Below are 27,199 nucleotides of genomic sequence, written 5' to 3' on the forward strand. Positions count from 1 at the left end.
CGGGTCCGAGGAGATACAGTCAGTCGGAGCCGCTGGGTGATGTTAGGGCTGCCTGGGAGTGGGAGAATCCGCTCTGGACATCATTGCTCTCTGGGATTACACTGAATGAGTTTGCTATAAACAGCTTTACTTACATAACAGCTAGTAATTCAGTTAGTGCACGCTCGGCTAGCCGTGTCGTATATTTTCAGAGCGGACGACACGCTTAAATAAATTTAAAATTAGGAACAGACCGCCATTGTGTGTTATTTTTCCCCCTTCCTCCTAGGTGTGAGTGCGGTCATTTGCGGAGGATAACTTGGGTGAATTTAAGAGCGCTCAATATGTCAGTGGTAGGCATTGATGTGGGTTTCCAAAATTGTTACATCGCTGTGGCCAGGAGCGGTGGCATTGAAACCATTGCCAATGAATACAGTGACAGATGCACGCCGTAAGTATAGCCGAAATATTGACAGACATCATCGCCGTGTAAGTGTGGTCTGCCTGTGAGTTTGTTACGCAATGTTTGCAACTGGAGGCGCACTGACTGAGCGGTGTGATGCACAGGAAGGCAGCAGGGATGGTGGCGGCGGTAGTGATGCGGCCTTAGTTCATTTCCCGTCACAGCAGGTTATTATAGGTCTTTTTTAAATAACAGTTTATTTTTGTAGGTAGTTGAGATGTCTCCTGGCTATCACCACCGAGCTGCGCAGTGCACGACAAGCTGACTCAGTTAACCTACTTGTATTGTACATGTTATTTTGTTTAATATGCGTTTTAAAGTGTTTGCATACTGTACAGACATCAAAGGATAACGAATAGGTTTTGACATGGTATAACGATAATGCGTCAGTTAAGGCCCGTCTACAAACTGCATCTTTAACGCATGCAAGTGCTTGATCAGAAGTGACAGAGGATTAAATCCCAGGGTGAATGTAAGGAATCAACTTGGCGGACTGAAACAAATCATCTCCAAGTGGGTCTCCGTTTCTGTAAACTGAATTTGCTGCAGCATCCGTGGAAAGGAGACTGAGAGGAGCATTGCACCTTTAAGTGCATGAGGATATTTTTCTGTGGCAAGGTGAAGCTAGGGAGTGACTTGTCACTGCTAGCCAATGTGAAATGAATCCTTGTGTGAGGAGAAGCGTTGGTCTTTGTCATTAAACACAACGATTTTCCTGTTTTTTCTCTCTTTATTTTGGATAGAAAAAGCTTAATTTTCAAGGTGATCTGCTATGTCTCACTGCCCTAGTTTGTAGTTCTTGTTCAGACACTCTCCCCCGTGAACTATCCCTCATGGCAATGCTCAACATTTCAGTTGGCAGCCATCGAAATTGCAGTTCTTCTTCGTACGCCACATCTGTTAACAGGATTACTTCTGTTTGTTTCCCATTAAGGGCCTGTGTGTCTTTGGCCTCCAAAAATCGCATGATTGGAAATGCAGCCAAAAGTCAAGTAAGATCATCCATGAAATTTTATTTTTGGCAGACACATTACATCTTCAAACAGTTGTCTTTTTTTAATCTTTGCTAAGTATTTCCTTTCTTTCAGATTATAACAAACTTCAAAAATACAGTCCATGGCTTCAAAAAGTTCCACGGCAGAGCATTCGATGACCCATTTATCCAAGCAGAAAGACCTAAACTGCCTTACAGCTTGCATAAGCTGGCCAATGGAACCACTGGAATTAAGGTAAAGTACTTTACATCTTTTTCACCACTTCCCATTTTTTTCCCCCCATCTTTGCTTTTTCCATCAACTTCCAAGCAACCGATCACCTTCACCCTTTTGGTTTTTAATTTGCTTCGGGTCTCCCTAAATGCTTGAGTGTTCCTAGGTGCGTTACTTGGACGAGGATAAAGTGTTCACAGTTGAGCAGATCACGGGGATGCTGCTCACCAAGCTGAAGGAGACGTCAGAGAGCGCCCTGAAGAAGCCGGTGGTGGATTGTGTCATCTCTGTGAGTGATGAAAACGGTGCACAAGACTTGTCGGTGTAATTCAGAACGCGGTTTTGAGGAGAACATTAAGATTTGTACTCTGCTTTACAGGTCCCAAGTTTTTTCACAGATGCTGAAAGGCGGTCGGTGTTCGATGCAACTCAGATTGCAGGGCTGAATTGCTTGCGGCTAATTAATGACACCACTGCAGGTCGGTGTTCTTGGATACATTAGTAACTTTATGAAGTGGCCATAGTCAAACATGGAACGTAAGGGTTGAAAATAAATGTCTTGTCTATGAACAGTGGCTTTGGCTTATGGGATCTACAAGCAAGACCTTCCTACACCAGAAGAGAGGCCGAGAAACGTGGTATTTGTGGACATGGGGCATTCGTCATTCCAGGTGTCTATCACTGCCTTCCACAAAGGCAAACTCAAGGTTAGCCTTTTGCCTTCCTTCTCGTCCTCCAGCTGCATCTGCTCTTTTGTTCTTAAATTCTAAACTCTGTATCAATCTGGTGCGTCAGGTTCTTGCCACAGCATTTGATCCATACCTTGGAGGGCGTAATTTTGATGAGGCATTGGTAGATTACTTCTGCGAGGAGTTTAAGGGCAAGTACAAGCTCAACGTGAGGGACAACCCGAGGGCTGTGCTGCGGCTATACCAGGAGTGCGAGAAACTGAAGAAGCTCATGAGTGCCAACTCCTCCGACCTGCCTCTAAACATAGAGTGCTTCATGAATGACATTGATGTTTCCAGCAGGATGAACAGGTAAAAACCTATTTGTTGTTTTTTTTTCATCTCAATAAGCACACTTAATGTGGATATCTAAATTGTTTTTTTCCAATGTTTAAATCCTCCAGGTTACACTTTGAAGAGATGTGTGCTCAGTATCTCATGAGAGTTGAGATTCCATTGAAATCGGCCCTTGAACAATCAAGTACGCCCCTTAGAGTTATTAATTCATTAATTGATATTAATGTTAAACAAAGGAAGAATCTGCTCAGGAATGTGTATGTTTTGTCTGGCAGAGTTGAGTCGGGATGATATCTGTGCAGTGGAGATAGTTGGAGGAGCCACAAGGATCCCGGCTATCAAAGAGAGGATCGCCAAGTTCTTCTGCAAAGACATAAGCACCACCCTCAATGCAGACGAAGCTGTAGCAAGAGGCTGTGCACTGCAGGTTGGAAGATCCTCAGATATTAACACCCAGTATTTCTTTCCAATGTAATATGAAAAAAAATAGTAGTGATAAAATGGAGTAAATATGTGTTCGTCTTTGTGGTTTTGCTTGTGCGTATGTGTCTGTGTAGTGCGCAATTTTGTCACCAGCATTTAAGGTTCGGGAATTCTCTATCACTGATGTGGTTCCTTTCCCGATTACTATGCGCTGGAAATCACCCACAGAGGATGGATTGGGGTAAAGATAGCACCACTCTACAAGAGACAGTGTTTTTTGTGATTATGTGTCTGGAGGACAAAAACTGGTTTATGTATACATAAATATATGTATTTCTACCCTGTTTATAGGGTAGTCCTAACCTACAGTACTGTGCAAAAATCTTGAACCGCTTTCAATTCAATCTTTAACTTTCAATTCTTTATATTTTGTAAAAAAATATAAATGCAAGGTGAAGGTGAAAAAAATGGAAATAGGTTCAGCAGTTTAGTTCATTTCAGTAAAGATGAGGGGACTTGGAAAGGACATGACTTTTCCTCTTCTGTAGATGGTTTTTAGGCCTGTCACCTTTTTCTCCTGCGCTCCACTTGTCACTTTATTCTCAGATTTTTTTTAAGGACACCCTGCACACCATTCTGATGGTAACAAAGTGCCTAAAAATACCATTTAAAACTGGTCCTTTGCTAAGTTGTCTGTTATGTGTAGATACAGCATCGATTCGTCACCTGAGTTAGGTGGTGTTTTCATGCTAGAGTGATTCATAGGTCAGTGTAACTGGTTCAGTAAATAAAAACATTCTGAAAATTGTCAGTGACTGAACTGAAATTGAGGGAAAAAGCAGCCAGTGTCCAAAGAAGAACTTTGAAAGACCTTCAGAAAGCCTGAAGAACTATTGCTTAAGACCACTTTTAAAAACATGAGGGGTAGCTCAAGACTTTTGCACAGTACTTTAATCGAAAATATAATAAATACCTAAGAGGTCTAGATAAGAGTTGATTATATGGGCATTAATCTAGTGACCTTTTTCATTACTAAAGACTAAAAGTCTGCACTTCAATTACATATTGACTGATTTACAATCCACTGTGGTGGTGCACAAAACACAAAAACTGTGTCTTTGTCTCAAACATTATGGAGGCTACTGTATGTATACTTACTGCTTTTTGCTCCTCCAAATAGACGAGTCAGCTCTAGGACACAGTATCTGCTGACTGTGATTACTTTCCATTGCCTGACTTTGCTTCTTTTTTTTTGGCTAATTTGTGCTACAGAGAGTGCGAGGTGTTCAGTAAGAATCATGCTGCTCCTTTTTCCAAAGTGATTACCTTCCACAAGAGGGAACCCTTCGACCTTGAAGCCTTTTACAGCAACCCTCAAGAACTGCCCTACTCCGACCACAGGATAGGTAATGGTGCTAATTCTGCTCTATTAGCATCAAAGTGATCAGTCCTTACTTGGTTTTACATAGACATTGCATGTATGCATGTATCAGGTTCCTTTAACCAGCTGCACAAGTATGCAGAAAGAGGCGGCTAATGTAGGTGCGCTAAGTAGCTGGCCCAACAAATTGGATGGCAATTAGGAGTAAGGGAAGCAGGTTCTCGTGTGACTCAGCCGAACATCATAATTATCTGTACTGTATGTGTATCACCATGTGGTGGGTGGGTGTGTTTTCTCAAGTGGGATATCTTTTTTTTTTTTTTCTATGCAACTGCCAGTTTCCTGTCACAAGAACATGTTGAGGTCCTCCTCTTTCCATCTGCTTCCAGGCTTTTTTTCAGTACAGAATGTGGTTCCCCAGCCAGATGGTGACAGCTCTAAAGTCAAAGTCAAAGTGCGCGTCAACATCCACGGCATCTTCAGCGTGTCCGGCGCTTCTCTGATTGAGAAGCAGAAAGGAGAGGGCGAGGACATGCAAACTGATACAGAGCCAGTGGTGCAGAATGAGAGCAGAGCAGAGGAGCAGGTAGGATTATTGTTGCCACAGTCACTCTTGTGATGCCACAGATGTCAGCTGGTCAGTTTCTTTGAGCCGTTCAGAGTTAAAGCACAACAGCTATTGGATAGAATGGGTACTATTCTCATAAAGTTTATGTTCCTTATTGTTTATCAGTGGATTTCCGCCACTTAAAAATCAGCTTTTTTGTAGTTTTTTGAAAGATACTATCATTAATTGATCTTTTATATGCAATGAAAAATATCTAATGCTGTGACACCTGACTTAAATCTTCGTTAAAATAATTATGTATGTGTCTCAGATCAAAATGCAGGTGGATCAGGAAGGCCAAACCCAAGGGGAGCCGCAGAATGAGGATGCCAGTTCCAGCAGTAAGGTTAGTCAGGCTGCGATTTAAGGATGCTTTAAAACTGCATGTTTTTATTGTTTGTTCTTGCTCATATCAGACTGTATTGATAATAAGACAAGCAGAACCCTGATACTGATATTGTTGAGACATGCTTTCAATTAAATTAAGTATTAAGTAATTCATGTATTGTCACAGATTCTGTATGCGAGCTGCTGAATTCATGTCAGCGCTGCTCATTGATGCATCTGTGCTACAATTAGATGGACTCATGCAGTATTAATTAGTCTAAAAAAAAAAAAATAGATGATTATTTTGGCAAGGTGCCCCATGTTTGGAAATCCAAAAAGGCCTCATTGTGTTCTCTGGTTTCCAAATTTAGGAGGGAGCAGCTGGTGAGAAGCAGGACCCAGCAGCAGGAGGAAGCAAGCCCAAAGTCAAGGTGAAGAGTATCGATCTTCCCATTGTGATCAACAACATTCGACAGCTTGACAGTGACGTCCTTTCTAACTTTGTGGAGTATGAGGTGAGTGTTGCAGGTGGCCTTTAGAAAAAGCCGAGTCATGCTCTGATACAAGGAATTTTATATCTATGTATGAACATCTACTGTTGTAATATATTTATGACAGAAATCAGGACAAGCACAGGTTTTATTCAGAAATGTCATACTGTAATATCGTATCGCCTTGGTTGAATCATCCGTAACTTTTTTTATTTTTATTCATTCATTTTAATTTTTTCATCATAGCGTCAGATGATTATCCAGGACAAACTTGTGAAAGAGCTGAACGACGCAAAGAATGCTGTGGAGGAGTATGTGTATGATCTGCGGGACAAACTTTGTGGGATTTATGAAAAGTACATCACTGAGGAGGTAAGTAGTACTTTTTGCATCTATTATAGCGGTAAACGACTATTATATCTGAGACGATGTATGAAGAACTGATCTGTATAAACATTTCATGTTTGTTAATAACAGGACAGCAACCGGCTGACGCTGATGCTGGAGGACACAGAGAAGTGGCTCTATGAGGATGGGGAAGACCAACCCAAACAAGTCTATGAGGAGAAGCTAGATGCACTTATGGTATGTTTACATTTATTACAAGAAAGATTTTGCAGACTACTGCATACAAAAAAATATTTATGCCCCAAATGCTAACTTTTAGTAATTTGATTCGATGTAAATTTTCCATTTTGTTACATAAGTAAATAAACCGGTTCTAATATAGCGCTTTGCTACTCTGCTTGAGCACTCGCTCATACAACATGTCTCATTCACCCATTCATACAACCACCAGCCTTATGATTAGTAGATGACCTGCTATATATCTCCTGAGCCACAGCTACTACTTAGCACGCATATTTTCCTTAATGATTACTTGCTTAAATAAACCTTTGATTTTATAAATCTCAGTGGCACTTTACCCAGAATTGTTGCTTTATGTTCATGTTTCATTCATTCATTATATAATCTTATAGATTGTAATTTATGCTGTGATTTGGAACTTTCTAAAAGTTACGTTGAATAAAGAGTAAAGATGTAAGAATATTTTAAAGTGGTAGTAGCTTTCAATGTTAACGCAAATTTTTTTTATTCTCCAGAGGTTGGGCCAGCCCATTCAGGACCGGCACAGGGAGCATGAGGACAGGCCGAGAGCATTTGAGGAACTGGGAAAGAAACTGCAACTCTACATGAAGTTTGTAGATTCCTACAAACAGAAGGTAAGCCCTCTTCTGACTGTGATGTTCTTCCATTACTCCTTTACAGGAAAAAGACAGAAGTAGGATTTGTGTTTGGAACTGCATGTTTTGTGCAGTGCGTTACAAATACTGTGTTATGCGAACAGGAAGCGTGATAAGACATGTACACATAGATGACTTGACACTTATAAGAAATACAGTCTGTAACTGATACTTGAGGTATGTGACAAAATAACCATTTATTTTTATATTTTACTGAGAGAATATGTTGATGGTGTCTTACTATGTTTATATCCTTGATCTTGTATTCTAAGTGTTTAAATTATTTTCGTATTTTAGCTTATATAGTTTAAAGTGTATTTTGTTATGGGAAAAATATAATAGGATGACTTTGTTTTAAAAGAGATACATTTTAGACCTGCTAAAGGTTTTCTTCGTCAAAAACTCTTTCCCAGGACGAGCGATTCCTTCATTTGAGTGCAGAGGAAATGAGCACTGTGGAGAAGTGTGTGACTGAAAGCATGGGCTGGATGAACAGCAAGATGAATGCGCAGAGTAAACTTGCTTTAACTCAAGACCCAGTTGTCAAAGTAGCAGACATGATCGCTAAAATCCAGGTGTGTGATCCGCTTTTTAAGATCTAATAATCTTCTTCCTTTAGTGAGAATGACATCTTCTGATTCTCCTTTGCTTGCTTCTTCTCCAGGAGCTGGAGGACATATGTAATCCAGTGATCAACAGGCCAAAGCCCACAGTGGAGGAGGCCCCCGAGGTGAACGACCAAACCAGCGGAGCTCACAACGGCCCGACGGCTAAGCAGGGAGGAGCGGAAGGAAAGAGGGAAGCAAAGGGGAGCCAGCAGACGAAGCCGGGCACAAAAGAGATGGAGGTGGACTGAGATCTGTGTCCGACGCGCAGACTCCGCAACCATCAACGCGTTTACCGTCACACGGCATCTAGACAGGCGCAGAAAAATCAACACCTGGGAACATTTCTCAGTCCTCATCAACCACTTATGTGGATCTGTTTTTTTTGTGTCCTCTCCCATTGGATTTTACCATTTGAGGTTTTTTGTTTTCATCCTTACGTGTGACACTGGTGTGCTTTAGTCTCTCAAAGGTTTGCCATACTAAAAAAATTAAAGAATGCCACAATAGATGAAAATATGAGTCTGTCGTAAAACCGATTCCTTCGTATCTCACAGGAAGGTACGCTTTGTGTTTTGCATTCCACGTGTCTCTTAAGTGTCCAATATCACCCATAAGAGAAATAGACAGTGCTGTCCATGCCACTGCTAGTGCAAACCTTTTAGTTAGTATACAATAATACAAATTATATTTGTATTCAACGAGTTCGAAGAGATATGTCCGTGTCTACAAACTGTAAATATTATTTTAGTAAACAAAAGCAGCCAGCATAGACATGTACATAGAGAACACATTCTAGTGTTACAATGGAAATGCTCATATACCAAGTTTCCTTTAGTGATTGGTTGCCTATTTCCTTTTTTTTTTTTTCTTGCATTTTTCCATATTTAATTGAAGGTGGGGGAAAAAATAAACGCATTTGTCTGCAAGACTAATTTGTACGTGTGAAATGATTGATTTTCAGAAGAAAGTGGCCATCTGTGCTGTACTTATGTTTTCAGATGTGATATGGAAAGTTTCAATATATATATATATATATTGAAAGTCATTTGTAGCAGTCATTTACTCTTAAACATGCATTAACCTGTAATGTTTATAGATGGCCTAAGAAACCAGATCCCGCAGACTGAACATGAGTCCAGGGAGAAACTACCTCAGGTTACTTTAAACCCAGGATCCTCTTACTGTGAGGAATGTTTTGCCTTTACTGCACATTATGGTTCTCCATTTTTGTTTTAAAACAAACTTTCTTTGTCAGCAAACCAAGACAAATGAGAGGTCGAGTCCTGTGATTAAAGCTGATTTAAAAAATTAAAAGAAAGTTACTGGATTAATTCACGATTAGATAACATTTTCTTTAATAATACACGTATCATTTAAATTTATAATTTTAAAAGTAGTAGCTGATTCCATATATGCAGTTCCTGTGTCTGGACGACCACTGATATTAAATTAAATGTAGATCATTGAAGCTTCATGTAACTCCATCGCAGACACGGGGCGCTTGGAGGAGGCGTGACAAAGCTTAATGTTGTCAAGTGACGCGGGGTGTGACGTAGCCACGGAGTAACGGGCGGATATTTTCAAAATGGAAGATATGGCAAAGTTTTGGAGGGGAACGCGAGAACAACATTTATTTGTCGTGTGAGGACTCCTGTAGCGGCTATCCATGCACTCTGCCTATCGGGGAACATTATTACAAACCTGCACGCGTCTGCGAGGCGAAAAGCCGCCACGATGAGTGTTTCGATCGGAGATAAAATTGAGGTGAGTGCTTTTGTTGGGCTAACGCCCACAAGCTAGCGTCCACTCGGACTGATGGCTTGTTCTCGTGTCAAGTCAAAGGCTGGAGTTACAAGTTAGCTAAACAATATCGCACTGAGAAGGAAAAAAAACACTGTTTGCTTAATATAATGGGGATATGTTAAACTTTTATTTAGTCATAGCTAAATATTATACTACTTAACATCAATTACTAAGGCGATAGTTCAGTTTTTCGTTTTTAGCTTGTTTCACGTGTCGTAAAGATATCGCTCTTTACGATTGCCTAAATGTATTCTTCTTCTACTTATTATTATTGTTGTTATTATTATTTAGTAGTACTAGTAGTAGTTAATGTAGTAGAAAATGTCAACATCGTCTCTGCGGGTGTGTAACCATGCTCCCCCAGGACAGACATTGTTGTGTCGCGTCAGTTTGGGACCCGTCATGCTGCTTGGAAACGGCTACAAGTGGGTCCTCATTAGCGGGAAGAGACCCGGGATAATTAAAGGTTTTGGTTGGCCATATGACGGCGTCAGGTGTTAGTGGCTTGTTTGACAGTTAACGTTTGTTGTGGGTGGATTTCTCCCGTGTGGAGTCGTTGGTGGTTGTAGAGAACAATCCAGCAGGTCGCAGGTTACGGGAAGGATGTTTGACCAAGTTCTTCGCCATGGCTTTAACAACCTGACTGCTGACTCCCATGCTAGCAGAGATGAGAAAGGAGGTTTTTGTTATGATCAGGAGTCGAGGATCGAGGTGTTTGCTTTTAAAGCTCTCGCTTCCCGTGGGATTTAAACTTAAAAATGAAATCATGCTCACATTTTCCTGCAGATGCGTTGTTTGTACAACTTCTCTTTTTGTGCACGCAGGACTTCAAGGTCCTCACTCTGCTCGGGAAGGGCTCCTTTGCGTGTGTTTACCGGGCCAAATCGGTGAAGACTGGTCTGGAGGTTGCCATCAAAACGGTGAGATAATCTACATCTTTATCAGTGATGCTGTAAAATTGTAAACTTGGAACTACTGGGTTATGACATATGTTGCCTCCCGTGGGGTTCTTGTGGTCTCTTGACCCGCCCCACAGATGAGCTCTCAGTGTTTCGTTGCCATTGTGGGTGGGAAACTGATTATTAGGATCAAACCAAACTGTACAACATGCCACGCTGAGCCGATGAGTGGCAGGCGTATAATTATCTCTGTTGTTCCCATCTGCAGATTGACAAAAAAGCAATGCACAAAGCCGGCATGGTCCAACGTGTGAGGAACGAGGTGGAGATTCACTGCCGACTGAAGCATCCTTCCATACTGGAGGTAACGCTGACAAGCCACAGATGATTTCTTGCCATGAAGTGCTTGATACACAACACCAACCCTGCTGTTTATTTAAATTTGCCTTCTCCTGTAGTGTATCTATACAATATACATTTTCTGTTTTTTTATGCATCACACACAGTTTAATGATGCACTTTAATAATTTGAAACGTGTGAATGCTTGCTTAGTGTGAGATTTACAGTTAAAGTTAACACCAGTGCTGTAGCTGTAGGGATTCCTGTGTCTTTGTGGGACTGTTGTGTTTGATGATGCATATATCAGCTTTCTGTATTGTTGTCATGGTTATACAGGGCGTCCTTGATAGTACTTTGTGTAGGCGCGCCACCGATTTGTTTCCACTTCACTTAATCAGTAGTCTGGCTAATCTTCAGCTTTAAAGATTAACCAGGAAAGCAGGCAGTGGTGGTCCCACTGACACAGCTTTCAGGACCACAGTAGTACAATCATTTTAAAATCCAGTCAGATATATTCTATATTTTGTTCTTTCTCAATGTTTCCATATTTTGAGACGATGGTAAATGAATCATATTGTTATGTCTTTTGTTTTTGTAAAAGCTTTACAACTACTTTGAGGACAGCAACTATGTGTATTTAGTGTTGGAGATGTGCCACAATGGAGAGATGAGTCGGTACCTCAAAGAGCGAAAGATGCCTTTCTCTGAAGATGAAGGTCAGGCACATGTGTTTTTGTTTAGAAGCCTAAATATGAGTTGTGTTGTCAGCTTTGTGAGTTGCTACTACTGTAAAAAACCCCAAAAACAAACCCCAACAACAACTTTATTTTCGCCCCACAGCGAGACATTTCATGGACCAAACAGTGAAAGGGATGCTTTATTTACATACTCATGGGATCTTGCACAGAGACCTGACTTTGTCCAATCTTCTGCTGACCAGCAACATGAACATTAAGATAGCAGACTTTGGCCTGGCCACTCAGCTCAAACTCCCAAATGAAAAGCACTTCACCATGTGTGGCACACCAAACTACATCTCCCCAGAGGTGGCCACTCGCAGCGCCCACGGGCTGGAATCAGATGTTTGGTCACTGGGATGCATGTTCTATGCTTTCCTGATGGGTCGCCCTCCATTTGACACAGACACGGTCAAGCACACTTTGTCCAAAGTGGTTCTCGGGGACTATGAGATGCCTACCCATGTTTCTCTGGAGGCTCAGGACCTAATTTATCAGCTGCTGCAGAAAGACCCCGCCCAGCGACCCAGCCTCTCTGCAGTACTGGACCACCCATTCATGACCCAGAGCCTGCTGGTCAGGACCAAAGAGCTGGGGCTTGGGGATGACGGGTCCATTGACAGTGGCATTGCCACCATCTCCACAGCCTACACCTCCTCCACCTCTGCCAGCAGCGGCAGTCGCCTCCAGAAGCGAACCAAGCACATGATAGGCTCTGCTCTGCCTAATCGCATGGCACCCATCCCAAGCCTTCCACGCCAGCCCAACAGTGCCTGTTTTGAGGATGGAGACCAGTGGCAGCAGCAGCATCCGCTGGAAAGGTTCAACAGAGAGGGCAGGAGCAGGGCGGCTCATGGTGTAGAAAGCGGAGAGCCTCATTCTCGCTACCTGAGGAGGGCTCACTCTTCAGACCGTCCCATGTCCACTTCAACAGGTTCAACTCATGCTGAGCTGGGGCGATGCCACTCAGAGGAGACTCTGGCTGGTATAGGACGCCCAGTCTTCCCCGTGTCCTCCACTCCACACCCGTTTTCAGAGCACGGAAGACTCCCATCTCCACCTGTCAAGCAGCCAGCAAAGTAAGCAGTCAGTCTGTTGATAATCTTTTTTTCTCTCAGGTTATTGAGACTAACAGATGACACTCTCTATTTCAGTTCTGGGTATTTTTCCACAGAGACCGCACTTCCACCAAATTTGCAATTTCAGGACTTAGAGGGAGTTTCTAATTGGCTCAACACTGAAGGTAAAATAACACTTTTGTGCTCTTTTGGTTGTTTTAATCATGACTACAAAGTTTTCCAAAAGTTTTGCTTTCTTTCTCAGCCTCTGGACAGAGGTCCGCAGATAGCAGCGCCCACAGCAGTAGAGGACCTTTAGGTGTTCACAACTCCTGGTCAGATAAGCCCATGAGCCGAGGCGCGAACCTTCACTCCAACCTGCACCACCAGCTTCTTTCCAACTCCGACTCATACAGGGAGAACATCCCTGGATTAGAGTTCCAACCTCCTCCTGACAGAGAGTTAAAGCTCTCTTCAACCAAACCCAGTACAGATAAGCCGAAGAAAACGCTGAGAGACGTAATCCCGCCTCTGTGCGCCTCCCGACTGAAGCCGATCAGACAGAAGACCAAAAATGCTGTTGTAAGATTTTAATCTTTTTTTTTTTCCTTTTTTTTTTTAAATTTCTATGTGTGAACAGTGGATATATTTTTAGATATCTCATCTTTTTTCTTGTCTTCTATCCAGGTGAGCATTTTGGACACGGGTGAAGTTTGTATGGAGCTGTTAAAATGTCAGAGTGGTCAAGAAAGAGTCAAAGAAGTCCTCCGGATTTCCTGTGATGGCTCAATGGTACAGTTTCTGTAGGGCAATCAGCATTTATCATGCAGTTACTTAATAAATCTTTCCATGTTTGAAAAAAATCTTCAGTCTTGTAAGTTGTGGCTTATTATGACCATCTGCTGTAGGTGACGATATACCAGCCTAATGGTGGAAAAGGTTTTCCTGTGCTGGACTGCCCGCCAGCTCCTCCAGAAGATATTCTCATTTGTAGCTACGAGGATCTTCCAGGTATTCTGACGGATGCATCCCACCCATTAATATCAGATTAAAAAAAAGTGAAATAAAATTGTAATTGAGCTTTTTTTTTTTCTTTCTTTTTTTTGTCACAGAGAAATACTGGAAAAAGTACCAGTATGCCTCCAAGTTTGTTCAGCTTGTTAAATCCAAGACTCCTAAAGTGACCCTTTACACCAAGTATGCCAAGGTCATGCTGATGGAGAACTCTCCTAACGCGGACCTGGAAGTTTGCTTTTATGATGGTGAGTCCGAGGTGTTTGCTGAACGTCAGTAATGAGGTGGCTGAGCTGATGAGTCTAAATTAACGTGTAATAACTGCATCGTGCAGGCGCAAAGACCCACAAGACATCCGAACTTGTGCGAGTGGTGGAGAAGAGCGGGAAGTCGTACACTGTGAAGGGCGAGGCGGGGCTGAGCGGCCTGAGCCCCGAGTGCCGGAGGTATGTGGAGCTGTCGGACGAGGGCCACGCCATGTGTTTATCTCTCGAGGCCGCCATCACTGCAGAGGAGCAGCGCAGCACCAAGGACGTCCCTTTCTTCCCCATAATGATTGGCAGGTGACAGGAAAATTCTGGCCACCTCGTGACAGCTTTCCTTTCTTTTTTTTTTTTGTTATATTTCTCGTCTTGCGTGACAAATGTTTGTTTTCTTTTACTTCCCAGGAGACCCGTCAGCTCAGACGCTCCAGGCTCATCGTCTGCGCCCTCGCACCCGGTTCCTCCAGATACAGCATCACCTCCTAAACCTCCACAAATCACTCCTTCGGTAAGTTCTGACATTACAGGATAAAATGAAGAATAATGTGGATTTCCACGCCAGACGCTGAGACGTCTCAGGCAAAAACATGTCGTGTATGCAGTGTTCACTGGTTTCAGGCAGACGGATTCTTTCCACAGTACAACCAGAAGACTAATAGTGAAAAAATCAAAACATAAAAACAGCACCTGGAGTCATGTGTGGGTGTGCAGGCCGTGATGAGATCTGCATTTGATTTTTACTGATTTATTTCTAGATGATTTCCTATGATGGGTCTGACTTCACCACAGCCAGCCTGAGTAAGAAAAGCTCCCCAGTGCGACAGGACCTCATCCAGAGCACAGGAAAGGTGGTCAAGTCGATATTTGTGCCAAATGTTGGATGGGCGTCCCAGGTAATAGATGACTAATTAATATTTTAAGACTGGGAATGTGAATTGACACTTTGACAAAAACCAAATCCTTGTTTGTTTGTATCTGTAGCTGACGAGTGGAGAGGTTTGGGTGCAGTTCAACGATGGTTCTCAGCTGGTGGTTCAGGCAGGAGTTTCCTGCATCACCTACACGTGTCCAGAAGGGAAGATCACCAGGTATGAAATACATTAGAAATGTCTTCTGTGTTCCCTTTAAGAGATGTTTTAAAAACTTTTGTGAGAGTAGAAGTTTTTAATATGGCCATTTCAGAAGCCCCATCCACCTGCTGTTCACATCTTTTGTTTGCATGTGGCAGCCAATCAGAAGAAAGTTTTCTTAAAGATAATGGAAATGGAGCTGAAGGGCTTGTTTCACACAGTTGATGAACTGAGTGCTGTAACAGACGCAGAGTGGAGGACAAAGTAGCCCGAGAATAAAAATACAGAGCTTGTTATTTGCTGGATCTTTGGCCAGCTTTCCACACAGAAGAAGCTGCAGTGTATTTGTATGGCACAAAAAGTAAGAAGTGGTGTGTTCTCTGCAGGTATAAGGAGAACGAGAAGTTGCCCGAGCACGTTAAGGAAAAGCTTCACTGTCTCTCGACCATTCTCGGCCTGTTGGCGAGCCCGGCAGCGCGTCACCTGCAGTCCCATTAACACCTTGTGTATAGAGGCCTGTCAAAAAGCTGGAAGTAGCATTAGAAACCGTCATTTCTCTTCTTGTAAATATCTTCTATTTGTGTTGTTTTTACATGTACAGAAGACTGAGATTATGAAAAGATATATTTTTATTTTAATAAGCAGCTATTTTGTATAGTGTCTACATTAGCCCTGTTGGAAAACTTAGTGTTTGTGTGTCTTGTTTTTTTTACTGTTTCCTACTACTATGAAATGTGCGACCGATACACGCTGAAACAATAAAACATCTGGAGGCCGGGTGGAGGATCGCTGCACTTTCTTTTGCAGTCTTCTCTTTGCACTCCGTATTATGACAGAACTGTGTAGAAAAGAAATTAAAGTATTTATAGCCAGTTTATGGTTTCAGTAATAGAGAATTCATAAGCATAGTTATGGTAATATAACTGAAACTTAGCTGGCAGTTACCTCTCTTTATATCTAAAGGAGAAAAATGAGGTTAGTTACTCAAAGTAAAGTCTGTCACTTAAAATCAGTGGACCTGAAGTTTTAGAGCCCTGATAATTCACATGGTACAGGAAGAAAAGTAAATACCGATTTCTTTGGTGCTCAAATATTTGCATCCAGACGAGCTCCTTTTGGAAATGTGGTGCTAATTATTTCAGTCGATGTACGTGGAGTCCTGCTAGCGGTTAAACATAAATGGTATTCACCAAGACCTCTTACTAACTCGTTATTCTTGCATCATTCAAATTTTTCCAGACCAAAATACCACACAGAAACTGCTTTGGTTTTATTTGGTTAAGACATTTCATATAATACAAACCCATCACAGATTAGCTCAATGAAGCATCTTTATAGATTTGGGAGCTAAGAGCTAAACTGCTGTAATAGAAAGTCATTAGAGTGGATGTTTTGTTTTGAGATAAAATAGTGTATTTTGGGTAAACTTTCAAGGATCATATTACTATTCTTTTGTCAACAACTCATTTATATAGAAGGAAGGCAAACCATTAAATATAAGTTATTTAAAAATAAAACTAAACTGTCGTCTACATGATGTAAATAGTGGAGTTGTACTTGTGGAGCCATTTTTCACTCTTAGTGACGGCTAAAAACACTTCGCACTACAAGCTATACTCACACATTTTATGTACTGGAAGTGCTTTTTATCCATCCCATACACTCATACGCACATGGCTATATCAAAAAGATATCCTTGCGGACTCAAATCTCCGACTCTCTTATAAGCAGGTGAATCACTTGAGTATGATTGTTGTAAAACTTTAAGAAAAAAAAAGCAGTGAAACACACCCAGAGTAGTTTCACATGTTTATTTTGCCCTGTTGAATTGGCCATTTAATTAAAAAAGTCACAAAATTGAGGATTCTTCTCGATTACAGAACCGATACAAAACGACATACTGTACGGATGCAAGCATAGGCGCATATACACGTACTGTACAAGACACCCAAGAAGTACACATTCAGGTGGAAGCCGGGAGCATGATAACACCATCTGGGTTGCAGAAATGACCAAGAGTGGGATTAACCATTTATATTTCCCATTTAGAAGCACAGTAAAGAACACGAGATAGGACACAGTATAGTGGCGTACACAGATACTCAGCCTTTTCCAATTTAAACAGGGACTCGACCACAGCTTCCTAGGTGAGGAAACACCTAGACTCATTTTAACCTGGTGTGGTACTTTTGAATTTATTGTTGCTTCACTACATTCTGAAGGCAAATCAAAACCAGGATACTCAGAAGGGTTGTTTACACATGTAGCGAAGGCCAACTTCCACTGTGCCGTCGCTCTTCTTTTGTCCCAGAGAGATGCTGGTGAGGTGGCCGCAATGACACAAATATATCCGCTCACAGGGCAAGCAAGAGGACGGTGGGTTCCCTTGGATGCTGATGGAGGAAAGAAAACAGCAAGGGGAGCTCTCTGGGACAAGAGAAGGAACGCAGTAATCTGTATTTGCTGCAGGTTGGCACTCATTTCCCACTAGATGCTAGAGGGATGCAACAACCGCTCAGCTGATCTGTCCCTTTCACGTCACCTGAACAGCAAGACCCAGAATTTTACCGTCCCTCTACGTAAATCCCCACTTTTTCAAAAACATCACTGCTTTCGTTTATATAAAACATTTCCCCCATAAAATCTCAAAATAAAGTTGCTCTTAGTAGATGTAAGGACATTATAAGATTTTAACAAACTCGTTAAAAAAAAAAAAAAAAAAAAAAATCTCACAGTGAACACTGGGAACGACAGCTGGACCTCCACCTACTCCCTTCACTTAAAATGTGACACAAATACAGCAGCTGGAACAGCAGACAGGTCAGAGAATAAGGTTTGAAGCACATGAGTGGATTGGACTGTTGGTTTAGTTAACTGGAAGAAGCGCTGAGAGACAATAAAGCTGAACAAATAACTCAATTATCTCAGACTGTTCAGATGAATACTCACTTTAGTTGGGTATTCAAACACAAACACACACACACACACACACACACACACACACACACACACACACACACACACACACACACACACACACACACACCTGATTTTCTTATTAATCCCAAGTGACAAGCTATACAGCAGCCCCAAGTCTGTCCGTCGGTCAAGTTTGCCTCAGTTTGCTCGCGTGACAGATACAAGCAGTGAAGACACTTGGGGAGTCTGTTTAAGGAGACTACAACCCCCACTGGAATTCTGAAAATCATGGAATTTCTCGGAAAACATCCACAGACAGATAACATGGGAATGTGATCCTCATCTTACTGCACTGGAGCGACTCAAACTGCGACTCAAAAAGGATGTAGTTTGTTTATCTAACACACAGAAAAACACCCCCACCCACACACCATAACAATCATTACGAAAAGAAACTTGGTCACATGGTCATGGAGATTTTATCCTCTTAAGATTTGAAAAATAATGCTCTTTTTCTTTTCTCCTCCTACACTCAAATTATATTTAATGGCACTCGGGAAAGAAAAAAAACAAAACACTGCTCCCCTGTTTGTTTAAACCAATAAAACAATCTCATCACTCTCTGCAGTCGATTGGCCACAGTCACATAGCAACCTGGGATCTGTGGAGTAGTGTTCAAATGCCCAAACGCCACCTCTCTCTACGCCCTTGCACGTAGCACTCAGTGGTATTGACCAGAATACAAACACACATCACTGGCACAGTTGGCCACAGTGTAAATGTGCCTGTGTGTAAGTGAGTGTGAGAGAGATACAAGGGATCATACATTGCACATCTAGTGGCACATCATTCTCCAGTCCTGATTCGGCCATTCTAATTAGTTACCTCTTCTGGACCCTTTCATCACAGAGACCTCACGCAAGAGAGAGAAAAATAAAATCAGCTATTAGACAAAAGTTCCCAAAGCTCACATTACAGTACTGTTAAAGTCTCATTAGACAAAACGAGGAGAGAAAAAAAGGCAGAGGAAAAAAAAAGCTTACATCCAATCACCATTATTTCCAATAACTATATAGGAAAAAGGTTTGTGTCTCGATTAGATATATTATCATTAACATCATATTTACTATGATTATTAATTATTATTATTATCACCACTGTCATCCGTTATTTGTTCAGGGATCAAATAGGGAGGTAAGGGGATGGGAGAGAAAGAAAATAAAAGAAAAAAAAGAAAGTCAGTCACTGGGAGGAAGCCTTGGTAGCTATCGTGGAGACACAGTGCTGCTGGAAGTTGGGTGACATAGAGTTGCAGCCCAGTCTCTGCAGCTCTTTTCCCAGCATGCTGCAGCAGCCCGGGGCTGGCGGGGCAGTGTTGGGTACCGTGGTGCTCACCGGGAGGCTTTTGGGCTGTTCGCCGGCAGGAGGAAAGTCAGGGTTGTGGCTCTGAAGCACGCTGCTGATGTGGTTAAGGAGGTCGTTGAAAAACTCGGGGACGCCCTCGTAACCTGGAAAGAGAAGGCAATATTAAGAAGAAGAAAAGCAGTGACTTCTGGCTGTGTGCTAAATAAACAATATTCTACCTAAATTGTTCTTATAAAGCTGCTCCTGGACACTAAAGGGAACATAAAAGAATTTTTTTCCCTTTAGTGTCCAGAAGGACCCTGAACTTCATATTACATTAAAATAAGACTCATACTTAAAGAGGTTTCTGAGGTCATAGCTCAAAAGAGCCTAGGTCTGTGTTCCCATACACCTTGCAAAAACAGAAGTCGCCCCCTGCTGGCCATTAGAAAGAATGCAGGTTTAAGGTTTTCTGCACAAGCTTCATGCTCTCTTGTGGTTAATAAAAAGCAGAAATGCAGTTAGCAGAACCTGTAGCTTAAACAGTTTAGGATTACACAGGTGAAGGCTGCTCTAAGGATGGATTCATTATAACTCCCAGTAAAATCGGAGGTTTATTTTCCACTTAATGAGCAGATACTTTAAAGAAGATGATTTATGTGTGTGTGTGTCTGTGAGATTGAGGCTGTGCCTACCTGGGAATGCATTGATGTCAATGACAGCGTGCTGGCCTGTTTGATTGTTGATGATTACATCGATGCCAAACAGGGACACGCCCAGTGCTTCTCGCAATGACCTGGACAATTCTCTGATGACATCATCACTGGGTGGCTGAGACACTCCCTCCACGTTCTCTCTCTGGGTGAAACAAATATTAAAATGTGCATTAGCTACACAGCCTTTAAAAGTCAGGGTTGTGGCCCTGAAAAGAACAAAGACATTAGAAAAGAAACGAGATGACATTTCATTCAGTGACATTTTGGACGTACCGAGGTCAAGTCTGAGGACGACTCTGGTTTGGAAACATTGTGGCTGTTGAAGAAAATGGCTCTCCTGTCTGAAGCAGAAACAAAGGGAAAGGGTGAGGCGGAATTTTAAAGAGTGTTGACTACACGAAACATAAGAAACTCCCAAAGAATTAGTTCCCAAATCACTTTTCCGACATCAATGGAAAATGTTCGCTCCATGTGTTCCTACCATACACTTTCATGTAGATCAAATAAAACATAAGAACTGGTGAAAAATATAACTTCATTATTGAGAAACCTATTTAAGCCTAAAAATGTGACAAAAAATGCTGACCCGTTGAGATTAGTTCCTCATCATGTCCAATTATACATGTTCTCTTCCTGTCCCCACAGTGACTTCTACATTTTTTAAGGCTTTCAATATCTGTGACTAAAGGTAGGATTAATTATTGATAATCATAAAGGCTGCAAAACAGCAGTACTTAGCCTGAGGAACTGTAACCAATGCAAACAATCAGTTTAATATGTAGCTCATGATCCTGAACTAAACAGACTGTTTATGCAAGAAAACAACTTCAGAACAAGGCGGCTTTATTCCTGCAGCCTTATGTCAGACATCAGCTGTGGGTTTACCAGTCTGTTATTCAAATTTAAAAAATATCAGCAGGTTAGGGCATGAAGTGGAAGCAAATTATTAATTATTTTAAAAATGAACAACCTTGCTTGCCAGTTATACTGTTTGCTTATTTCCATGAACCCTCTGACAGTATGTTGTTTTGAATTTTCTCAATAGAGGATACACCAGACCGAAGGACCTTTTCTTAGTATTTAGATACTTTAAACACATCTTATTAAGGCTGCCATGCAAATGCTTCTGGGTGACTTCACTCAGTCTTTTTTCATTGGAAAGTTCCTATTTGACTGCAGTCCTGGTGTCACGGTGCAGCTGTCTAGATTTTCCATCATCTGCACTAGGTGGCGCCACAGTTCAACCATGGCCTTTAGTAAGTAAAACTCATGTTTTCTAAATTTGAATACCTGGTATTTAAAAAACAAACAAAACCCCCAAAAAAGAATGTAACTAAACCACACTGATGTAATTCTTTTTCATCTTAAAAAGTTTTCAAGTCATCCAGGTCGAGTCTGTGAGCTGAAGACAACATCATATCCTGGCCTGCTCAGACCTCCACAAAGGATAAACCAAACAGCCACTTGATAAATGCATAGCCCAGCCACCTCAGCAGAACAAGACTCGGCTGTACACCTGCACCTAAAGGATCAACAATACTGTCGAGGATCCCAGTATTCACTTTGTTTTGAACAAAGATGGTTTGAAAGAGCAGTAAAGGAGGCAGTTTACATGCACTGTGAATGGACCACTTTCAAACGGGACAACCTCCACTAGGAGTAAAATGCCCAGGACTGTGCATGATTTGTTTTTAGAACTGAAGAAGCCTCTTGGATGAGAGGTGAACCCTAAAGAACTGCAGTTGGCCATTTTTTAAGCTCTCAAGACAAGTTTCTCAGTCATACCTACAATGTGTTGAGTGTTCCATATGCAGTGTTGGGGAGTAACGGAATACATGTACCGCCGTTACGTATTTAGAATACAAAATACGAGTAACTGTATTCCGTTACAGTTACCGTTTAAAAAGGTGGTATTCAGAATACAGTTACTTTGTTGAAATAAATGGATTACACTGCGGTACTTTCCTGTTTCATCTTGTCACGGGTCAGGACTGTTTGGGTTTTGTTTGACAGCTACGTTCTGTTGTTCCAGGCGGCAGGGTTACGGTTGCCATGGTTACAGGGCGACGCTCTCTCTCTCTGCGACTGTGTTTCCTGGGTGAGAGAGCGCCTTTTCGTTGTTGTTGTTGTGCTAAGCTAACAGGCAGAATGCTACAAGCATAGCTCTAAAGAATGTAGCATCATGGGCAGTATAGTCCGTGCTGCAGGGAGAATGGACTGCCATACACGTTATGGGTCTGTGAGCGCGAGGAGGGAGAAAAAGGCGAGTGGAAAGGTACGAGTTGTCATCGAGGAAAAACGGGAGCTGGAAGCATGTAAATATAATAATAACCACTGCAGCCAAGAAGAGTGCCTGACGAGCCCAGTTGTAAGTAAGCTGTTAAGACTCGACTGTACACCGTGTTCGTGTTTTCCTCTGAAAACAATAATTTCCGTTGGAGCAGCCTTTCAACGCCTCTCTCTGTCTCTCGCAAGAAAAGTTGACCCACACAACAAAGTAAAGCTATTTTTCGGCTACGAGCCGACAGGGACCCCGCCGTATTAGTCAGAGGTCCCTTTACTACAGTTTGGAGTCGCGGACCTTCAGTAATAGTAATAAATCACACAGCAATAGTACATTCACGTAGTTGTAAAAAGCATGATAATATATTAAGTAATCCAAAGTATTCAGGATACGTTACTGTCATTGAGTAACGTAACGGAATACGTTACAGAATACATTTTGGGGCATGTATTCTGTAATCTGTAATGGAATACATTTTAAAAGTAACCTTCCCAACACTGTCCATATGTTTACATCAATAGGTTACTCATTGGGCTCGGGTGAGGAATTTTCTTTGATAAATGTGACAGGAATGTATCACAACATTTTTACCTACGTTTTCTCTGATTTCTAACTTGTAATGATTAACATGAATCAGTGTTCGAGAGAAAGGAGTGGAGGGAAACTGTCCAAATAAATCTGCCCTTCGGCACGGCGAAGGTCGCGGTAATGAAATGTTCGGCGGATTGGCTCATTCATTCCCTGGCTTGATGGGCAAAGCTTCACTTTAAGAAGGAAGGCTGACTAGGACAGCCCATCTCTCACTTTCCAAACACTAACCCATACTTCAACCTTTCAAAGCACCCTTTCCATCACTTTCTAGGTACAAAACATAATGCATAGCTTCAGGCTGTGGGGGACAATGACCTAAGCGCTGTGCAGGTGTATTGCTGTGCTGTGGTGAGCTTTTCTGTTGTACCAGCATTCCAGGCTGAAACCAGCCATCCTGTCTGCATGGTTACACAAAGCGGACGACTACGCTGTCGGCAAAAATGATTTGCATGTGGGCCTCTGCTGTATCACATGCAAATACTGGAGTCGTTTGTGTCTGGGGATAACCCTTTATTCAAAGACACGTCATGGGTAAAGCTTTTGACATGTTTATGGAGAAAAACACTGCTGCTCTTGTCTAGTTTTGACAACATGTACCAACAGGGTATAACTCAATTGCACTCTGCTGCACCCCTTAAAAGGGCGAACAGGTCCAATCACAGGGACCATAAAGCCATTTTATGAGCTCTTTTATTGGGTAATTTGGAGAAGCTGTGCAGATTGCACAGACTGACCAGTGTGCCTGTAAGCAGCGCTCGGACTTCCCCACCTGTCACTCTCCCTCTCACTGTGTGTCCGTTCTTAACCTTACCTGCAGGTCCAGCAGGGAAGTTCTTAAGGGAAGGTCTCTCCACTACAGTGTAGGAGTCTCCCACCACGAACACTTTGTAAAGCACTGCGTTATGGTTGATGAAACTCTGAATCACACAAGGAGGCTTCACATCCTTCAGGTCCTCTTCACTGAAGATAATGGCCATCTGTGGGCAGGAGGCCACACAATAAATGACAAAGAACTTGACAGGAAACATTGAGGTCAATCAGCAGTTAGAGGCAGGTTAAAATCTAACTTCATTCAGTGCTGCTTGTGCCGCTGAAATTGACACTCCTGGCAAGCTAGCCAAATAGACTTAATGCCTCCACAGTGTTATACCTACATGAGGTATAACACTATCAGATTTTGCTGTTTGGACTAGAGTTAAATGACAATCCTCTAACAGAACAGGTATTAGCTAAAGCAAACTTTTGAGGGTGTGAGTGACCTCTGAATCCTGCGGGCCTCTTACCTCATGGGAGTTGGTGCCATGAGCCACCCGTGTTTTGCAAACTGTGGAAGAAATGAAGACAAAGAAAAGCGCAGAGTTTACAGCAGAGCACAAACCCTTAAATTTTTTTGTTATATTTGAGATGATGATGAACAAAGAAACATGGCAACAGGTTTAAAAAAAAAAAAAAAAAAAAAAAAAAAAAAAGTGTGGTGAGTAGAAGGAATTAAGATGACAACAGCGGAGCTACTCACTGAAGGGGAATGAGAGTCCTTGCCTCTTGATTTGCTCCAGCACGTCTGGGCTGCACTCAGTGTTGAGGACCATGAATGGAGGAGAGCAAATCCTCTCATCTATATATTTAAAAAATTAATTAATAAGAGAAAAAGGTGAAAGACTATATTAATGCTCAGGAGATGTGTACTCTTGGTTATTTTCACTACAGAAACTTATAAAAGTTATTGCTTTGTTTAATCCACAGTTCAAATTTGGAAGATTTAAGACATCAAACTCATTTTCTTCTGCAGTTTTAGCTTTAACATACAGTTTCAACATAACATTTCAGCAACTCACATGGCTAACAGTCATATGCTATGACCTGTAGTACTAGGTCAAAAAGTTATTTTTATAACTCATCCCTGTGATGTGTTTACACAAGAAACACAGCAGAGGCCATCTGGTACTGTCCTTCTGCTCCTTACAAACACATACGTTAAATTAATCATAGCGACTACTTGCTTAACCTTAACCACCACCTTTTTGTTGTTGATCCCTTTAGGGATCACAGCAGTGACTCATTACTTCCTATTCCTAGTACAGTCTTCTGTCATGTCACTTCTGTCCTTCACTACATCCATGAATCCTCTCTGTGACATCCATCTTCAACATCCTTTGTTCAATAAATCCACCATCCCTTCTCATGTCCAAAATACTTCTTTTATGTCCATAAAATATCTAAGTTCAGGTCACCACAAAAACCCACACAAATACAATGATGAAATATAGGAAAGCATCCAATTTAATGAGGAACTAAGGATAAACCAGCTGAGGACACGCAGAGTCATCGGGCACGTCACCTGATGGACTCACAGGCCTGACATTTCACAACAAACACACTTGCAGTTACAATGTCTTTAAAATTCTCCAGTATTAACCACAGAAATTCTGCTTCTTTTTCACCCATCTCTATATTTTTTGTCTGTTTACAAGTATTTTTTTTCCATCACATCCTGCAGCAGCAAGTTGGTCAGTTCTGATAAGACTAAAAAAATTTTAAAAACATCCTGCAGCTTTGACAAGCGGCACCATATCAGGACTGGGGATGCATCTATATTAATGTTTTGTATTCTGTAATTTCCCCTCCGCAGTAGGTATATGGGGGCGATAAGGCGGACGGGTTGGAGATAACGCCACAGGAAATCATTGGCTGGGCCAAAACAACAGCTGGCAAAATGTTAATGACCAAAACACAATAGAAACATGCCAGTCTTTGTGTGCCGTGGGCCTCAGCAGTGGCAGGGCTCTCAGCTGATGCTAGTGCTGAGGTCAGGAGAATCTCATTTGCTTAAATTAAGTCCAGTGCAGAGTGCTGAACTCTGGGTGCAGTCAGAGTTTTACAGAAACCATGTACAAGTGGCCAAAAGGAACCACAGAAACAACTTAAATGAAGTTGTTGGAAGCAGAATTATCATATTGATGTTCTATGCTTTCACCTACCATCAACAGTTCTTTCAATAAAAAGACAAAAACAAACCAACAGAGGTGCATGTGCGAACAAAAATGTCCACAGCTGGTTTGGCTCCCCCCAGTACAGAGCTCATGTGACGTTGGGCTAATATTCTGGTACACTCACTACGAGCATCTACTCAACTTAAAGCTACAGAAGTTCCCAGATGTGCAAACTGAAGGAGAGCATCCCCAGCTCTGAGCTACTCATGAATAATTTCAGGAGAATCAGGTCTGTATATTTTCCAAATTCCTAGTGTATGTCTGTCCAGATTTGACCTTTGACCTTTTGGAAATAAACGACAATTTATCATTTTATTCCGTTATCCATTTTTGGGATATTTCATTATTAGGAGCATAGCAGTAATGCTATTGAGAGGTCACGCTGACCTTTAAACCACCGACATTGACATTCAAGAGCCCCGACCCAGTTGATTGAGATGAAAAGAAACTGATATGGGGATAAACCTAAAACATAATGGTGCTGGTGCAGAGGTGTTATATCAACTGTTGCTGTGCGAGGTGATAACGAAGCATATAAAGATGCTTGGTGTTAAGGATCCTCTTATACTGTTATTTCACAGAAAATTAACAGGCAACAATTAAAATCATACAATTGTAGCTAAAATAAGAGATTGTAAGAGATTCAGTGTAGTCTATAAACACGATAACTGTATAATTTTTCATTTCATGCATACAGGCATTTATGTTACTATATACAGTAGCTTCTTTAGCCAAAGAAAATGATGAAATAACCTTAATCTTACTGTACAAAACTAATATTGTAAACACACATTTCAGTTAAGACTGAGATTATGTTGCTGCAACTTTAAACTGCTGAATTTTTGCAAGCAGTTTTTCTTTAAATGTTTTTTCTTTATAGTGCTGACATTTCAAGTGCAATAACTCTACCTTGAAATAAAGTGATTTACATAGCCAGGCTCTACCAGTCTGATCCTATGACAGTTTTATCACATGCAGCGGTGATTCTGGTGAAATGTTAGCTACAGCTGTGAAAATAATGTCTTAATAACCCAGGAAAATCCTTTAGGTACCTCCATCTCGTGATGGGTCAGAGAAAAAGACATTAAACCTTCCCCTGCTCTGCTGCTGGCAAACATGTGTTTCCACACTATTTAGAAAACTAATTTTCAGGAATGCGTTTGATTTTTATGTCCAAAGAAAATAAATCTGGTTATTTAGAAAGACTTAACCACAAAGGGTTTATTTTTGGTTGCTTCAATACTCTTGTTCTCTTGTTCTGTGCACTACGACCTTTGCCTGTGAAGCTGGGACCATTCCAGGGCTGGCTTCATACCCGCCAGTGCTGGGAGCAAGCCTGGAGGGTTACCCATGAGTCATCTGTGCACTGCCTACAACTGTGTTCCCTTTTAGTGATGTTATTTTATCAGGTCAAG

General features: G+C 41.7%; 3 protein-coding genes across 4 annotated transcripts in view; 2 read left to right on the forward strand and 1 right to left on the reverse strand.

Moving 5' to 3' along the window:
• The first annotated feature begins 18 nt into the window (after positions 1–18).
• On the forward strand, positions 19–8,688 carry hspa4l (heat shock protein 4 like). Of its 2 annotated transcripts, none has more exons than XM_085441194.1 (19): positions 19–430; positions 1,377–1,434; positions 1,531–1,671; positions 1,817–1,939; positions 2,030–2,129; positions 2,224–2,357; positions 2,446–2,690; positions 2,783–2,859; positions 2,951–3,102; positions 3,233–3,339; positions 4,371–4,504; positions 4,869–5,065; positions 5,358–5,432; positions 5,785–5,928; positions 6,151–6,276; positions 6,382–6,489; positions 7,008–7,127; positions 7,562–7,723; positions 7,813–8,688. In XM_085441194.1, exons 1-19 carry the CDS (start codon positions 324–326, stop codon positions 8,002–8,004), a joined length of 2,502 nt encoding a protein of 833 aa, XP_085297320.1. In that variant the 5' UTR covers positions 19–323; the 3' UTR covers positions 8,005–8,688. The 2 variants fall into 2 exon arrangements, with proteins under 2 accessions (XP_085297320.1, XP_085297321.1); XM_085441195.1 differs by lacking the exon at positions 19–430 and adding an exon at positions 458–609.
• A 613-nt stretch (positions 8,689–9,301) lies between these two features.
• On the forward strand, positions 9,302–15,734 carry plk4 (polo-like kinase 4 (Drosophila)). The gene is made up of 15 exons (XM_085442644.1): positions 9,302–9,520; positions 10,384–10,479; positions 10,727–10,822; positions 11,400–11,514; positions 11,639–12,614; positions 12,690–12,778; positions 12,859–13,175; positions 13,281–13,385; positions 13,502–13,604; positions 13,706–13,855; positions 13,942–14,170; positions 14,276–14,378; positions 14,626–14,763; positions 14,852–14,958; positions 15,327–15,734. Exons 1-15 carry the CDS (start codon positions 9,491–9,493, stop codon positions 15,436–15,438), a joined length of 2,766 nt encoding a protein of 921 aa, XP_085298770.1. The 5' UTR covers positions 9,302–9,490; the 3' UTR covers positions 15,439–15,734.
• Positions 15,735–16,736: 1,002 nt separating this feature from the next.
• Positions 16,737–27,199, reverse strand: part of LOC146686561 (inositol-tetrakisphosphate 1-kinase-like) — a 32,937-nt gene continuing 22,474 nt past the window's right edge. The window contains exons 6-11 of the mRNA XM_085442647.1: positions 24,311–24,409; positions 24,078–24,118; positions 23,606–23,771; positions 20,193–20,260; positions 19,899–20,061; positions 16,737–19,367 (exon numbers count right to left, since the gene is read on the reverse strand). Coding sequence (XP_085298773.1) covers positions 19,102–19,367; positions 19,899–20,061; positions 20,193–20,260; positions 23,606–23,771; positions 24,078–24,118; positions 24,311–24,409 — 803 coding nt within the window. The 3' untranslated portion in view covers positions 16,737–19,101. The remainder of the gene's footprint in view (positions 19,368–19,898; positions 20,062–20,192; positions 20,261–23,605; positions 23,772–24,077; positions 24,119–24,310; positions 24,410–27,199) is intronic.

This window comes from Copadichromis virginalis, linkage group LG19, assembly GCF_057382275.1.
Source record: "Copadichromis virginalis isolate Kocher_CV1m ecotype Utaka linkage group LG19, C_Virginalis_male_GT1.1, whole genome shotgun sequence".
NCBI lineage: Eukaryota > Metazoa > Chordata > Actinopteri > Cichliformes > Cichlidae > Copadichromis > Copadichromis virginalis.

Coding starts and splice junctions, on each gene's coding strand:
- plk4 (XM_085442644.1), top strand. CDS start 9,491: ATGAGTGTTTCGATCGGAGATAAAATTGAG. Junction 12,779..12,858: donor TAATTGGCTCAACACTGAAG/GTAAAATAACAC, acceptor TTTCTTTCTCAG/CCTCTGGACAGAGGTCCGCA. Junction 14,764..14,851: donor ATGTTGGATGGGCGTCCCAG/GTAATAGATGAC, acceptor TTGTATCTGTAG/CTGACGAGTGGAGAGGTTTG.
- hspa4l (XM_085441194.1), top strand. CDS start 324: ATGTCAGTGGTAGGCATTGATGTGGGTTTCCAAAATTGTTACATCGCT. Junction 2,358..2,445: donor TCCACAAAGGCAAACTCAAG/GTTAGCCTTTTG, acceptor CTGGTGCGTCAG/GTTCTTGCCACAGCATTTGA. Junction 5,433..5,784: donor ATGCCAGTTCCAGCAGTAAG/GTTAGTCAGGCT, acceptor TTCCAAATTTAG/GAGGGAGCAGCTGGTGAGAA.